At 36.6% G+C, this 15,536-nt stretch overlaps 1 protein-coding gene across 3 annotated transcripts in view; it reads left to right on the top strand.

Moving 5' to 3' along the window:
* The window catches only part of AQR (aquarius intron-binding spliceosomal factor), a 124,608-nt gene that overhangs the window by 85,875 nt on the left and 23,197 nt on the right, over nt 1-15,536 (top strand). For all 3 annotated transcript variants that reach the window (XM_017894282.1, XM_017894283.1, XM_017894284.1), the window contains 4 exons: nt 2,848-2,957; nt 6,568-6,703; nt 8,478-8,687; nt 10,671-10,808. In XM_017894282.1, coding sequence (XP_017749771.1) covers nt 2,848-2,957; nt 6,568-6,703; nt 8,478-8,687; nt 10,671-10,808 — 594 coding nt within the window. The remainder of the gene's footprint in view (nt 1-2,847; nt 2,958-6,567; nt 6,704-8,477; nt 8,688-10,670; nt 10,809-15,536) is intronic.

Genomic DNA, 15,536 nt, shown 5'->3' with positions numbered 1-15,536 from the left:
TGGGGGATGTCTCCCAGTTAGGCTACTCAGGGGTCAGGGACCCACTTGAGCAGGTAGTCTGTCCCTTCTCAGATCTCAACCTCCATGTGGGGAGATCCACTGCTCTCTTCAAAGCTGTCAGACAGAGTCGTTTGCGTCTGCAGAGGTTTCTGCTGCTTTTTTTGTTGTTGTTGTTTAGCTGTGCCCTGTCCCCAGAGGTGGAGTCTACAGAGACAGGCAGGCTTCCTTGAGCTGCTGTGAGCTCCACCCAGTTCGAGCTTCCCAGCGGCTTTGTTTACCTACTTAAGCCTCAGCAATGGCGGGCGCCCTTCCCCCAGCCTCGTTGCTGCCTTGCGGTTAGATCGCAGACTGCTGTACTAGCAATGAGGGAGTCTCTGGCCGTGGGACCTTCCCGGCCAGGTGTGGGATATAATCTCCTGGTGTGCCCGTTTGCTTAAAGTGCAGTATTGGGGTGGGAGTTAACCCAATTTTCCAGGTGTTGTGTGTCTCAGTTCCCCTGGCTAGGAAAAGGGATTCCCTTCCCCTTGTGCTTCCCAGGTGAGGCGATGCCTTGCCCTGCTTCAGTTCTCACTGGTCGGGCTTCAGCAGCTGACCAGCACCGATTGTCTGGCACTCCCTAGTGAGATGACCCCAGTACCTCAATTGAAAATGCAGAAATCACCGGTCTTCTGTGTCGCTCGGGCTGGGAGTTGGAGACTGGAGCTGTTCCTATTCGGCCATCTTGCTCTGTCCCCTATAAGCATTAACTCTTATTGGGAGCATTTTTATTCCTTTAGTAGAATGAATATTCCTGAAAGACTAAGGTCTAAAGTGCATTGATGCTGGATTAAATTTCAAATTCATGTGAAATGTACACCTGTAATACATGAAGGGAGTGTATTCTACGTTAGTCATTCTCAAGCTGTCAGAAATGAGGGAAGAACAATGAACATTTATTAGATCTGCTATAAAATGATACAGGCAACTCTGAGAACATCCTGAAGCACATGATGAAATTTACATGGTAGTCAAAACCTCTGAAAGTTTTTTCTCGGAGTTTATGTTAACAGTGGTGACTTCAGTTGACCAGTCTTAGAAAGAATTGGTATACACAGAAGCATTCCAAAAACAAGTGTTATTGGAATGCCAAATATCAGTTATTCTGGTGATCATTAACTTTTAATTTATAAAGTTTTAAAACTAATACTGTTCAGTTCATTTGCCTGACATTTTTATATATTTTGAAGTTTACAAGTACTAAACTTATCCAATATACTGAATATCTGTTATACATAATTATATAATAACATACTACATAATAATATATTGGACATAACACATCCAATATACTGAATTTGTGAGAGTTAAAGGGGGATCAATTTGAACTTTGTCTTGATAAAAGAAACAAATTATGAAAAGAAGTTTTTTTCTTCTGTTTATAAAATTTGTTCTGTAATATGCCTATTGTAAATTCTTAGAATAAACAGAATAATTCATGTGTTGTTTTAACATATTTTTTACTGTTTTGTCATACCTTGATACGGCTTTCTACAGTTATCCTCTACTTTATGATTGATTTGTATAGCACAATCATTGAAAAGATTAATTTGCAAAAATAGACACATAATTCTCTGCTTGCTAAACACCTGCCTTGGTTTTTTGACATTCAGCTCATTTCCCTTGATGCCCATCAAATTGATTGTTTTCCTTCAGTTAACTGTTTTGTGTGCCAGATCTTCATTTGCATGTATAATTCAAGTAGTTTTCCAAAATCACTCTAATTCACAATGAAATTATGTCATTTTTTTTGGGATAATAGTGTGTAAGTTTGTGGGGCTTTTGTTTTTTGTTTTTTTTGTTTTTACTTTTACTCTAAATCTGTGTGGTTCTTGAGTTTGAATAGTGAAGGTTTGGATAGTGAGTAACACCATGTAATCTGCTGTGTTGGGTGCTGAGTTTTGGATGATGAGTATCAAGAGTTTGGATAGTGGGGGATTTTTCTGAAAAGTTAGTTAAATCTCTTCAGTTTCAGAGCTCAGATTGCTGAAATTTCAATGGTAAAGGATATCTGTATCTACATTATATAACCTAGGTGTTTATACGACTGGATGTTGACTTCACAGACAGGGTTGAACTAGTGATAAGTGAGGAGAGATGTTTGAATGGCGGCTCATTTTTAAATAATACCTTAATTAGTGAATCTTTCCATACTATGAAACTTTTGCCTTTCTGTAAAACCTTGTAACTGCAGAAGTTCAGATAATGAATACTAGGATTTGAGGGAACCCTAATTATGAACATTTCATAGATAGAAAGTAATAACTTTTAAATGACTTTCATCAGAATAGTTTGCAATGAATGAGTGCTCTGCTCTTTATTATATTGAGAACATTAGACTTTCAGACTAAGATTTGAAAAAGATGCAATTTACGTTTTCACCTTCTGGTCCTCTTAAATGTATTCTACCTACACACTCACTGCCTTCTTACTGTCTTTCTCCAACTGCAAAAACTTTTTCAGTTCTCTGCAACCCAAGGAAATGCTGTTGAATGAAATGAAACTCAGTGTGGTTGTTTATTTTAGGGATCGTTACAACTTAGAAGAAATAGCATCTGAGTCAGTGCCTTTCTTGTTTCATAAATCAAAAGCAGATGTTTAATGGGTGGGTGGTTTTATGGTTTCTAGTTATCCATACAGCCAAATAGACATAGATGGCAATATCAGAAATCAATATAAATATTATTTGATTAAATTATAAATGGCCTAATATAAGGCTGATTTCCTTCTGTGTTTCAACTTTGATTCTTTCTAAATGCTAGTTTTTGCTGCGTTTAAAGGTGCCATCACCCTTCTTGCTTTATTCTCTAGGCCCTTAACCAGTTGTTTGAGAAAATCATGGCATTAGACATTGATGAGCGCCACCTACTGCGTCTTGGCCATGGAGAAGAAGAGCTGGAGACAGAGAAAGATTTCAGCAGGTGGGCAAATGGGAGTGTAAAAAAGGATTTTTTATTTTCTTCTTATTTCTTTTATTACATTAAAGAAGAAGAGAGCAATGAATACTCAAACTTAATTCTAAAAGGTTCTAATGTAACTTACTAAGACTGTATGTTGACCTAGAAATCTGGTCATGATGTCCCTCAGTTCCAATTGTATATGTTTATGCCATTTTGTCTTCAAACACATAGTTTTATTAATGAAGAGGATGATCTTGTTAATCTTTTTAAAATTACAGATTGCCTTTGGCTTTCTATTTATTGAGGTAATTTTTAATGTTACCAATTCAAACCTGTACAACTTTAAATGGTTCCTTTCTCACATCTTATTCAGGTATTTAATTTGCATATATTTTAGATACCAGTTAGGAGGTTGATTTATTTATTGAAATAGAAATTACCAGAGGCTGACGCAGGAGAATCGCTGGAGCCCGGCAGGCAGAGGTTGCAGTGAGCCGAGATTGCACTGTTGCACTCCAGCCTAGTGACAGAGCGAGAGCGAGACTCTGTCTCAAAAAAAGAAAAAGAAATGCAAATTAATGATTAATGATAGCATAAGATTTGGGGTCATAAGTATAACTTCAGATCCTTACTGCCCGTTTGGCTGGACTTTATGTCTGATATTACATACTGTAACTGACTAAAACTTTACAAGTCGGGTTTCTTCTGTCATTAGTATTTTAATGTTTTCCTTCAAAGTTGCTTTATGTCTCATTTTATTTATATTTAAATCCATTTTTAAAGCCCAATTTTAGATAATAAGCACAATTAACAGCTGGACATATTTAATGTAGCCTTTGGCTATTAAACATGATCTTTGACGAACTGATCATAGACATTAAAAGAGTTTTACATTATTATGTGATCTATTTTGAGTTCTTGTGTTATAGAGCTTACCAAACACTTAGCTTCTAAAAAGTCACTATGTTGCAGAGGGCAAAGAACAACATGTCATAAGCTATTTAGGGCTCTATATTTCTTATTTTCAGATTATCCAGTAATACTTTTGAATTAATCCCATAAGTATTTCCTCATTTTAAAGCCAACTTACAAAGGTAGGTTAGATTCTAAAATCTAATAATTCAGAATTCAGTGACCATGACGGTGCTAATAGAATGTTTGACTATAATTACAATTATATTGAAGTAGAATTTATAGTTTTTAAAGAATATTAGAATGGGGTAGAATTTTTACGATGATTTCAGGTACCACCAAATTTGTTAGAAGAAAATATACTTTTTTCTTCTGACACATAACCTAGATATTGTTAGTTTGCATATTTGATTGGACATAATCTTTCTCTCTTACAATTAAAAGAAAATCATAACTGTTGTTTCACAATAAAAGTAATATCACTTTCTCTGAAGAAAAAATTGTAAAATCTGGTGAAGTTGTAGAGAAGGAGTGGTTATCCATAGTTATACTATCCTAAAAGAACTTTTGCTCTAGTCTTTTCTGTAATGCTGTTATTTGTAATTTTATGTTGCTTTTTTTTTTTTTTGAGACAGAGTTTCACTTTGTTGCCCAGGCTGGAGTGCTGTGCAGTGGCATCATCTCAGCTCACTGCAACCTCTGCTTCCTGGGTTCAAGCAGTTCTTCTGCCTTAGCCTCCTGAGTAGCTGGGATTACAGGTACCCGCCACCATGCCCGGCTGATTTTTTTTGTATTTTGGTAGAGACGAGTTTTCACCATGTTGCCCAGGCTGGTCTCGAACTCCTGAGCTCAGGCAATACATCCGTCTTGGCCTCCCAGAGTGCTAGGATGATAGGCATGTGCCACTGTGCCCAACCTTATGTTGCTTTTTAAAAATAATTAGGTCTTTATCTTTTAAGTGTAATAATGTACTAATTGAGCAGACAGTACAGAGTTTAATTGTACTGTATATTGCTTTTATGTATTTATGTATTTATGTATTTATTTATTTATTTATTTATTTATTTATTTTTTTGAGACAGAGTCTCACTCTTTGTCACCCAGGCTGGAGTGTAGTGGTGTGATCTCAGTTCACTGTAACCTCTGCCTCCTGGGTTCAAGGGATTCTTGTGCCCCAGCCTCCCAAGTAGCTGGGATTACAGGTGCCCACCACCACACCCGGCTAGTTTTTGTATTTTTAGTAGAGACGGGGTTTTGCCATCTTGGCCAGGGTAATCTTGAACTCCTGACCTCAAGTGATCTGCCTGCCTCGGCCTCCCAAAGTGCTGGGATTACAGGCGTGAGCCACCATGCCTGGTCTGTCTATTGCTTTTTAAGTTTAACATTACTTCACAAGAATTTTGGCATTTTATTAACAGAGTCTATAAGCATTCCTGATTTTTTTGTCATTTACAAAGTGTTCATTGTAGATAAAAGTTTAAACTACACATAAGCAAGCAGAAAAAAGTTATCTGCCATAATGTTTATATTCTTCCAAGTTGAAAAATTCTTTGAAACATAGATCATGTTTTAGAACTCGGTTTTTATTCTTAATCATCCCTTGCTACCTCAAATGTGAATCTCTGAACTACATACAGCTAGGAACATGACTTCTTTTGTTGAGTCTTTAAACATGGGAACAATAGTGACTGATTAAATTAGTTTAGTCTTATTTTAAGCATTAAAGGGTTATAGGAGACCCTTTGTTGTTGTGTTGTTGTGAAAAGAATGTGCATAGAATTTGGGATCTAATTCTGGTTCCACTACTTTCTTCCCTAACTGTGTGTTTTTGGATGAGGTACTCTCCAAACTTCAGTTTTCTTACTCATTCAGCAAACATTATGAACCTGCTAGGTTTGGGTTCCAAGCTATGTATTGGGATATGTAGATGACAGAGATAATCAAATACATTTAAAATTACTTTTCAAAGCCTTTAGATCTAATCTACTTTTATATAGTGTAAAACAGTGCTGTTTGAAGCAGCCAGTTTGTGAACTTATATGTTATTGGTCTGTGATGAAGTAAACTAGCACCAGAATGCACTGTCCTGCTTTCTTCTTTGTGAAAGTGTCTTATTGTGAGAAGAAAGATTGAGAGCTGAACTAAATGGTGTATTTAGTGATGTAGTTGGTTTTCCCTCCTCCTAGACCAGAAACACCCTTGCAGATCAATGCTGGTCCATAGAGTATACTCTAAGTAGTTTTTTTTTTTTTTTTTGAGACAGCGTCTTGCTCTGTTGCCCAGGATGGAGTGCAGTGGCGCAGTCTCGGCTCACTGCAAGCTCTACCTCCCTGGATCATGCCATTCTTCTGTCTCAGCCTCCCAAATAGCTGGGACTACAGGCGTGTGCCACCACACCTGGCTAATTTTTTTGTATTTTTAGTAGAGACAGGGTTTCACCATGTTAGCCACAAGGGTCTCGATCTCCTGACCTCATGATCTGCCCGCCTCGGCCTCCCAAAGTGCTGGGATTACAGGCATGAGCCACCGTGCCCAGCCTACTCTAAGTAGCTTTTAGAGTAAAGTAACCCAAGAACTACCATCAGTAGTTAAATAGAAGCCATATCTTCTAGTTTTTTCTCCCCTTTTTTACTATTATGATTTTCTTGAATTTTGCTGCTTGTTTCCTTCAAAGTCTCTTTATTACAGTTTTGCCATTTTGCCTAATTGAAATGTCTAGGTATGGAAGAGTTAATTATGTTCTGGCTCGAAGAATAGAACTTTTAGAAGAAGTCAAACGATTGCAAAAGAGTCTAGGGGTTCCAGGAGATGCCTCATATACCTGTGAAACTGCAGGCTATTTCTTCTTATACCAGGTAAGATAATAAGGTTTTTTGAATCATACTTCATCATAATATGAACCCCAATTGGAAGCTGGAATGAGTTCTTGTGATCCTTCATGAAAGCTTATTTTTTTGAGTAGATTAGAATATATGGTATTGCAAAAGCTATATTTATGAATGTTAAGTGTATTTTGTATTATCTTCAATTTTCTTTGCTAAATAACTTTGCTTGATGACTCATTCTGTGAAAGACCAGTGTTGCTAATTTTTACATTTTTTTCTTTCTGTTGACGAAGTTCTGGTTACTCTTTTTTCATTTTTTACTGTAGAAATACAACTAAATAAATATTCTAGCTACCCAGTGGCAACAAAGTATAGTTAACTTTTATTGTATACATTAATCAGCTAATGAAGGAAAACTTATTCTTCTTTCAAATTTCCAGAAATAAATTGTGTATTACAACTAATTGCACAGTGGGTCTTGAAGTTAAAGGCTTCTGACTTCAATAGAAAGGTGTATTTTTACTTTTGTTAGGGTTAATTTTGGAAGTATGCGAACCAATGAGAAATAGCCAAATAAAGTGAATAAAACTAAACTTTAATAGTTAGTTGTATTACTAATAATTTTAAATGGACTAGGACATAATTGGATAATGAAGATTTTTGTATAACTATTTGTTCTCTTTGTTCTAATGCCAATTATATATTTTAGATATAAATTATAATATTGTAAGCTTATTGTAAGTGGATATCACAAAGCAGATAAGTCCATTCAAAATGAATAACTTTCATGGTTTCTTGTGAAGCAGGGAAAATACCTAATATAGTCTTCATTAGATTCAAGACTGTTTAGGATTTGCATAAAGGAGTAAAGATCATGCTTAAATGCTTTTTTGACACAGAAAATTACTTGGCTTTCAGTGAAAACAATGTTTAAAAGTGGGGAAAATAACCTATAAATTATGAAGATTTATGTAATAAATTTGGGAAAAATGAACTTGAGGCTTCACAGTGTAAATAGGCAATTTTCAACATTTAAGAATCATATCGGGAAAGTTAAATTCCCTAGCCCTTGTTCCTATAGCTCTCTCATTCAATAGAGGTGGAATCCAGGAATCCACATTTTTATTTAGCTCCTCAGATATTTTGCCTAAGGACTACACTTTTGTGAAATACTGAGACTATAACAGAAAAACCTGGGAGAGTTACAGAAATTGAGGTTAAATAGTAAATGGCTGTTAGAGGCATAGCTAACATTATACAAAGTAATTGAACTATAATCACAAAAGTCATAAGCTTTCAAATATACACTCAGCTTAACCACACGTTCTTTATAAATGTTCTAAAAATCTGGGAGAAGGGTTGACAAGTGCCAAATTGATTAAAAAGCTGCTAAAACTGAACTTACCATATATGGAGAGAAACAGAGATGAAAAAAATGTGAAATTTCTTTGTCCAGAGAGCTTTCTTTCCTTTACATTTCTTTTAAGCATTAGTAATAAACTATCTTGAGTTACGTGGAGAATCTGAACTGTCTGAGTTAGAGTTCCATAAGATGACGTTGAGGCTCTTTCCAGTTTGTAGAAATTTGTTATTAAAGAGCCTTTTTTTCTCCAAAGACAAGGTTACTTTTATAACAGAAGAGCAATCTGTCAGTTACAGGAATGAAGAATACTTACATTGGATCAAAGATTGAATTTCTTTTTTTTCTTTTCACATAGCAGATCTTGTTTTATAAGGTTTATTTATTTTATGCTTTAAAACTCGTAATTAGGTGGCAGTTAACCTCAAGTCCCTTTTTCTACAGGTGATGTCTCGTTGGGAAGAGTATATCAGCAAAGTGAAAAATAAAGGTAGTACGTTGCCAGATGTTACAGAAGTCTCCACTTTCTTCCCTTTCCATGAATACTTTGCAAATGCTCCTCAACCCATTTTTAAAGGAAGATCTTACGAAGAAGACATGGAAATTGCTGAAGGATGTTTCAGGCATATTAAGAAAATCTTTACTCAGCTTGAGGTAAGGATTCTCAAGTTCTTTGAACTATAATGGTTTTAATTTTGCTTTTTTTTTTTTAAGTAAATGTGAAATAATATCAATAACTTTTTTTTTTTTTTTTTTTGAGACCGGAGTCTTGTGCCCTGTTGCCCAGGCTGCTGGAGTGCAGTGGCACGAGCTTGACTCACTGCAACCTCCACCTCCCAGGTTCAGGTGATTCTTCTGCCTCAGCCTCCCGAGCAGCTGGGATTACGGGTGCACACCACCTTGCCCAGCTAATTTTTGTGTTTTTAGTAGAGACAGGGTTTCACCATGTTGGCCAGGCTGGTCTTGAACTCCTGACCTCAAGTTATCTGCTTGCCTCTGCCTCCCAAAGTGCTGGGATTACAGGTGTGAGCCGCCACACCCGGCCTGAAATATTCAAATCTTAGAAATTAGATTGTTAATTTTAAGTAAGATATAAATTGGATCTTCATTCTGGCTTTCCTGATGTAAAGGTCTTAGTATTTTTGAGAAAGGAATGCTTCCATCAAGAAATTCAATAATGCTTCTTTGAATTGGAATTTGAGACTGCCATGTGGCCATTCTAAGTCCTGTATGCCTCTTGATCAGTAAAATAGTGGGGTTGCTATAGTAACCAGGATGATTGATTCCGATTATTAAAGTGAAATGAGTCATAGCTACACAATGGGAACAGAGAATATGTCTGGAACCCAGCACCCCTGGATATGTCTCCTAGTTTTGCCACATCACTGCAGAATCATCATTGCAAAAATAGATAGCAAGCATCATTGAAAAACTACAGCGGTCCTGTAAAGGGATCACATTCAGGCTCAGATTCCTCAGTAAGAAAATTTAGCATTAAATTTTCAGGTAGAAAGGTAGAAAAATCAGGGACATTGTTTCTTGTCTTTGTGTCTTTTAGATGTGATTATATACCCACTTCCTAGAACTGTATCAGGCACGTAGTATACGTTCAGTAAATATTGAAATGTATATGGTTAGATGGATGGATGGTAAGTACAGAATAATAAATGTATTATGTTTATGGTTAGATAAACACAAAGTGAAAGAATAAAAACATACTCAATTCATAATAATAGCTGCCTTGGGAGGGAGTAGGCAGAAGGTTATACAGGGTACCTCACCTATATTTGTAATACTTTAACTATTTAAAAAACAAAACAGAAATGTTAAAAAAAAGTTTGAAAGAAGTATTGGTAAGGCTCAGATTTTATGAAACCTGACATTGGGTACTCTGGTTTGACTTGTTTGCCCGTCATATCCATCTATTGTCCATACCCTTTTCTGCTCTGTTGGGGATCCTCTGCCATGGTTGATGTTCTGACTTACCCTTGCAGGTTTAATTTCCCAGCTTCCTATGTCAGCTGACTTCTTGCTTAGTATAGCCAATGAGAGAGTGCCAAGGTATTTCTTCATCAGTTCCCTCTACCTTGGGTTCCACCTCTTTCATGACTCCAGTTTCTCCTGGAAAAACTTGGGGTTCCAGCTTTTTTGTGTGACTACAGTCCCTGGGCTCTGATAATACCACTTCCTACCTTTATTCTTTCTAGTCTAGGGATCATGGTGACTGCTGCTGTCTGTAATTTCTAAGTTACATTACCATTATAGTTACTCTATCACTTGTATAACCAGTTTCTTGCTAAAATTTCCTTTGATATGAGTACTTGAAATCATTTCTATTTTCCTGGAGGGACGTTGAGTGATACAGGTACAAGGATCATTGAATTTTATTCAGTGTTCTTGTTTATGTTGTACATATTTTACCTTACACATAAAAACGTTTGAATTGTAACTTTTATTTCAGCTACTATTTGAACTCAGTTAGTACTCATATCATAATGAACAGAATTATAATTCATTAGGCTTAGTTTATAATATATGTATGTTAATTTCTCAGGAATTAAGTCTGATTGGATTATATAGTTATGTGCAAAACTCCATTTTCCTAAAATTATCTTTCATTGCTCCTCATTTCCATAGGAATTCAGAGCCTCTGAATTGCTTCGAAGTGGACTGGACAGATCTAAATACCTTTTAGTGAAAGAAGCCAAAATTATTGCTATGACCTGTACTCATGCTGCCTTAAAACGACATGACTTGGTCAAGTTAGGTTTCAAGGTAAAGACTTATGTTTTTTTTTTTAAAGATTATCAGAGATTGGCTCACTTCTTATTGAAATTCGTATTTATAATTACCTTAAAATGTTTCTTTTACAAGTGGATGATAATATCCCATGTTTGCATGATTAGTGAACTCTGAATCTAATTTTTCTAAATCTAGTTATTAGTAATTTGTCCATTAGGTAACATTATAACGATATAGTTGTCTGACCAAATTCTCATACTTGTTAAGGTTTTATTTTACTGAGTATCACTTATTTAAAATCTCCAAATAAAGCTTATGAAAAAACCTAAAATTCACCTAATTACAAAATAGTAATAATAAAATATCTCCAAACAGAAATAAAAGCTATAAAAAGAACATTTCAAAATGGTTTTCAGGCAGGTGTGGTGGCTCACGCCTGTAATCCCAGCACTTTGGGAGGCCAAGGTAGGCATATCACTTGAGGTCAGGAGTTTGAGACCAGCCTGGCTAGAATGGTGAAACCCTGTCTCTATTAAAAATACAAAAATTTAGCCAAGCATGGTGGTATGTGCCTGTAATCCTCGGGAGGCTGAGGCAAGAGAATCGCTTGAACCCAGGAGGCAGAGGTTGCAGTGAGCCGAGATTACGCCCCTGCACTCCAGCCTGGATAACAGAGTGAGAATCCATCTCAAAACAAAAACAAACAAAAACCAAAGTGGTTTTCATCTACTAAACATCTGTATGCTTAGATTATTCACATATTAAACATACAACCATTCCAGTTATTTGTGTACTTAGCAAATGAAAAGCCTTTCATATGAGGATATGGAATACTCTTATTTAGACTGCAAAATAAGATATTAATTAAAAACAGGAGGAGGACATGATAGCCCATTAATCTGTGACTCATTTGAAGTGGAATGTAATGAATGAGCAGTAAATTTGAATTTGCAGATTTTTTGACTTTGCTAGTGATACTGATCAGAACTTAGATTTTAATACAGTCATTTAACTTTCCTGCAACTGCTTTATCTGTTGTTTAAAACAGAGTTCTGTATACGGGCTTGAATTAAAAATTAGTAATTCATTTGCTGATTAAAGTAACTGACAATTTTAAAATGTTGTGAGCTCACTGAAAGATAAATAAATTCAAGGTGATGAAATTGTTATCTTGGATGCAAGGTTCCTCAGCTGCAAGGTGGGACAAATACAACAATTTATTAAAAGGTAGTGTGAACATACCCTAGTGGTGTTAACTTACCCTTTTGCAAATTATTAGTGAGAATTTTTAACCTAAATATTTTGTTCTTAGAGCTGATATATAACATATACTTTGATGATAAATCATAGCTTAATAACAAGGGAAAATAATGCAACCATAATTAACATTTTTTTGCTTTCATGGAGCTTTTGCATGTGTTCTAAAAAAGTACTACTTATCACATTTTCAGTAGTCATTTTCTACATTTAAATCATGCTACATGTCAAAGGATAGCATGAGTGCTAATAGGTTTTCTATATTTTTGATTTCAAAGTGTTTTTTTAATCACACTTAAGAGTTTTAAAAACCTTGTAGGTCTACTTAACAAAAAAAGGCAGTCCCCCACTCCGCTCATCCATCCCATTTATCCATTCCTTAACTCTGTATTTTATCCTTTTCATCTGTATCAGTCAAGAATGGTAAATTTCCATTTTAGGCATTGTCTTTTGATTCTGTGCTGACCCAAAGGACAAATAGATACACATTCATGCACGTGTGCATGTACCTTTCCTTCCTTAATGCTTCCAATATAGTTATGTCATAACTTTGGTTTGCTCACTTTTGGGTGTTTACATCATTATTAACACATGAACACTTTCACATCCAAGCAGGGGAATATACCATGATTAGTTTTCCTTTCATGCACATTTTTTTTTTTTTCTTTCTGGAATTAATGATTTTTGTCTTTTTTGTTTGTTTAGTTTTCTGTTTTTAACCACCAATTCAACCCAAAACTGTGTTTAGTTTTTAAATATTTTCTTAGTACATTTAGACACATGACATACATGTTTTTGGAGATCTCTCTCCTAGATACTCCTGACCTATTTCAGTTCACATGGCATCCATTCTAAGCCTTTGCCTTTCTCATATGTCAGATTCTGTTTTGGGCATTCTGTGTCTTTCTCTTCTGTCTTTTAGTAGAATACATCCTCCAGTATCTTTCATGTGAAAGGATACATAGGAGGCCATATTTTTAAGACTTTCCATGTCCAAAAACTGTTTTAAATCTACTCTCACATTTAAATATTATGGCTAGGTATAGATTTCTAGATTGGAAATACTTTTCCTTCAGAATTTTGAAGAATTGTTCCATTTTCTCTGTCTTCCAGTGTAGCTGTTCAGAAGCCCAAAGCCATGATTTTAAATGTATTTTGTTTCACATTTTTGTTCTGTCAGGAAGCCCTACAATCTTTTCTTTGTCCCTAGAGTTCTGAAATTTCAGTGGTATGTCTTAGGGATACAAAGGGAGAAGGAGGACTCTTACTTTCCTGGATCCCTGGGTTGTGGGAGATGGATGGAGAAAGAGAGCCAGACTTCTCCACATTCTGTTATGTACACAGACTTTTGACGTAATTCCAACTTTCTGTATGGCGCTCATATCTGATCCCACCCTCTTAACTCTGCCTGCTTTCTCCAAGTTCCAAGATCCTCTCCAGACACTAAATCTGTCATCTATTGGGGGTGAGAGAGGAGGGACATTCATTTGGTTCCTTGAAGTGGGGAAGTCTGATTGCCTCTTTAAACCATTCCTATTGTTACCAAGCAAAAGGGGCTTGCTGATCGGTGCACTAGAAGCCAATACTCTAACACCAGGTTTTTGAGGGGAAAAAAGCTTCTTATTGCAGGTTGACTCATGAGAAGAACATAGTCAAGCTCAAATCTATGTCCCCATGCTGACTTTAAGGCAGTAATTTTATTAGAAAAGGTATATAGGGTGGATTCTGGGATTAGTAAGTGATTGGTGGAAGGAAGGGGGTCTGGAAAGTCTTCAAGCATGCACAGTTCTCTCTTCTTGCTACCTCTTGGATTGCCTGTGTAGGTTCTGGAGGAGTTAATATGAAACATGGTAGCAATTTGGGTTGTGATGTAAGCAAGCTCATTCTGTGCTAACTCTAGTTGGCTATATTGGTTCCAGCCAGTTTCAGCCAGTTTTATTATCTTAGAAGCAAAGGAAGTTTCAGCTTTGCAGCAAGGTGTTTCTTTTCTTATCCTGTAAACTCAGGAATTTCTCTTAGTTGCTGGTTTCTTTAACTCTTTGGGATACAATTTCACTATATGATGTCAAGTGTTGTTTTAGGGGGTTTCCAGAGATAGTGGTAATCATTATGTGTTCAGTTCAGCACCTTGTAACAGAAGTCTGTCACTTGTTTCAATTTGTATTTTGTTGAAGCCTTTTTTTTTTTTTTTTGAGAGGGAGCCTTGCTCTGTTGCCCAGGCTAGAGCCTTGCTCTGTTGCCCAGGCTAGAGCGCAATGGAGCAATCTCGGCTCACTGCAAGCTCCACCTCCCGAATTCAAGCTATTCTTCTGCCTCAGCCTCCCAAGTAGTGGGATTACAGGTGCCCGCCACCAGGCCCAGCCAATTTTTGTATTTTTAGTAGAGACAGGCTTTCACCATGTTGGCCAGGCTGATTTTGAACTCCTGACCTCAAATGATCCACCTGCCTCGGCCTCCCAAAATGCTGGGATTACAGGCGTGAGCCACCATGCCCAGCCCCAATTTTTTACAAACACAAAGTTAAATATTAGTTCTAATTTGCTTGTCTGTTTTCAGGGATTGTTGATTCAATGTTGATCATCTTAAACCCATTTTGAGTTCTAGAAATTGTAGAAGGAAATTTATCAGAATGATAACAAAAACAAACAATGATAGTAAGCATCATTTGTTGAACGTAAACTATGTACCAAGTTCTGTGTTTACAGTGCACGAAGTTCTATGCTTACAATGATTTATTTCTCTTCTTCACAACTAGATCTTTATATGAGCTCTCTCCTTTTTTGTTTTTTTGAGACAGAGTCTCATTCTTTTGCCCAGGCTGGAGTGCAGTGGCGTGATCTCGGCTCACTGCAACCTCTGCCTCTTGTGTTCAAGCACTTCTAGTGCCTCAGCCTCCCAAGTAGCTGGGATTACAGACACGTGCCACCACGCTCAACCAACTTATTGTATTTTCAGTAGAGTATTTTCAGTAGAGACGGGGTTTCACCATGTTGGCCAGGCTGGTCTCGAACTTCTGAGCTCAAGGGATCCACCTGCCTTGGCCTCCCAGAGTTCTGGGATTACGGCTGTGAGCCACCGCACCCAACCAAGATATCTCCATTTTATGGTTGAGAAAGGGTGACTCAAGAGAGATATTACCTTAGAGTCACAGGTAATCAGTTACAGAGCTAGTATTAAAAGGTGGTTTTCTAAGAATTTAAAGTCTATTGTGCCCTTACTCTTACACCACCCTGACCCTATCCTAGCAGCTATAATCCACTAAAGAACCATAGAACTGTGGTAACAGTGGCTGTAGAATTTAGGAATCCTTTGAAAGGTCACAAAGACCAGCTCCTAGCATGGTCCCTGGCCTGGAGCATCAGGTGCCAACCCAACATGTAATATGTTAATGGAGATTAGTAAGAGTTGAATGAATGATCTGACTAATAAATACATGGAACAAGTAACTAAAGTGGTGATAATTTTGCTTTGGAATTAAAATCTCCCTTTTAAAAAGCAAAATCT

This window comes from Rhinopithecus bieti, unplaced genomic scaffold (assembly GCF_001698545.2).
Source record: "Rhinopithecus bieti isolate Rb0 unplaced genomic scaffold, ASM169854v2 scaffold_23748, whole genome shotgun sequence".
NCBI lineage: Eukaryota > Metazoa > Chordata > Mammalia > Primates > Cercopithecidae > Rhinopithecus > Rhinopithecus bieti.
The sequence above is the reverse complement of the archived record's forward strand: the minus strand, read 5'-3'. Positions and strand labels throughout refer to the sequence as shown.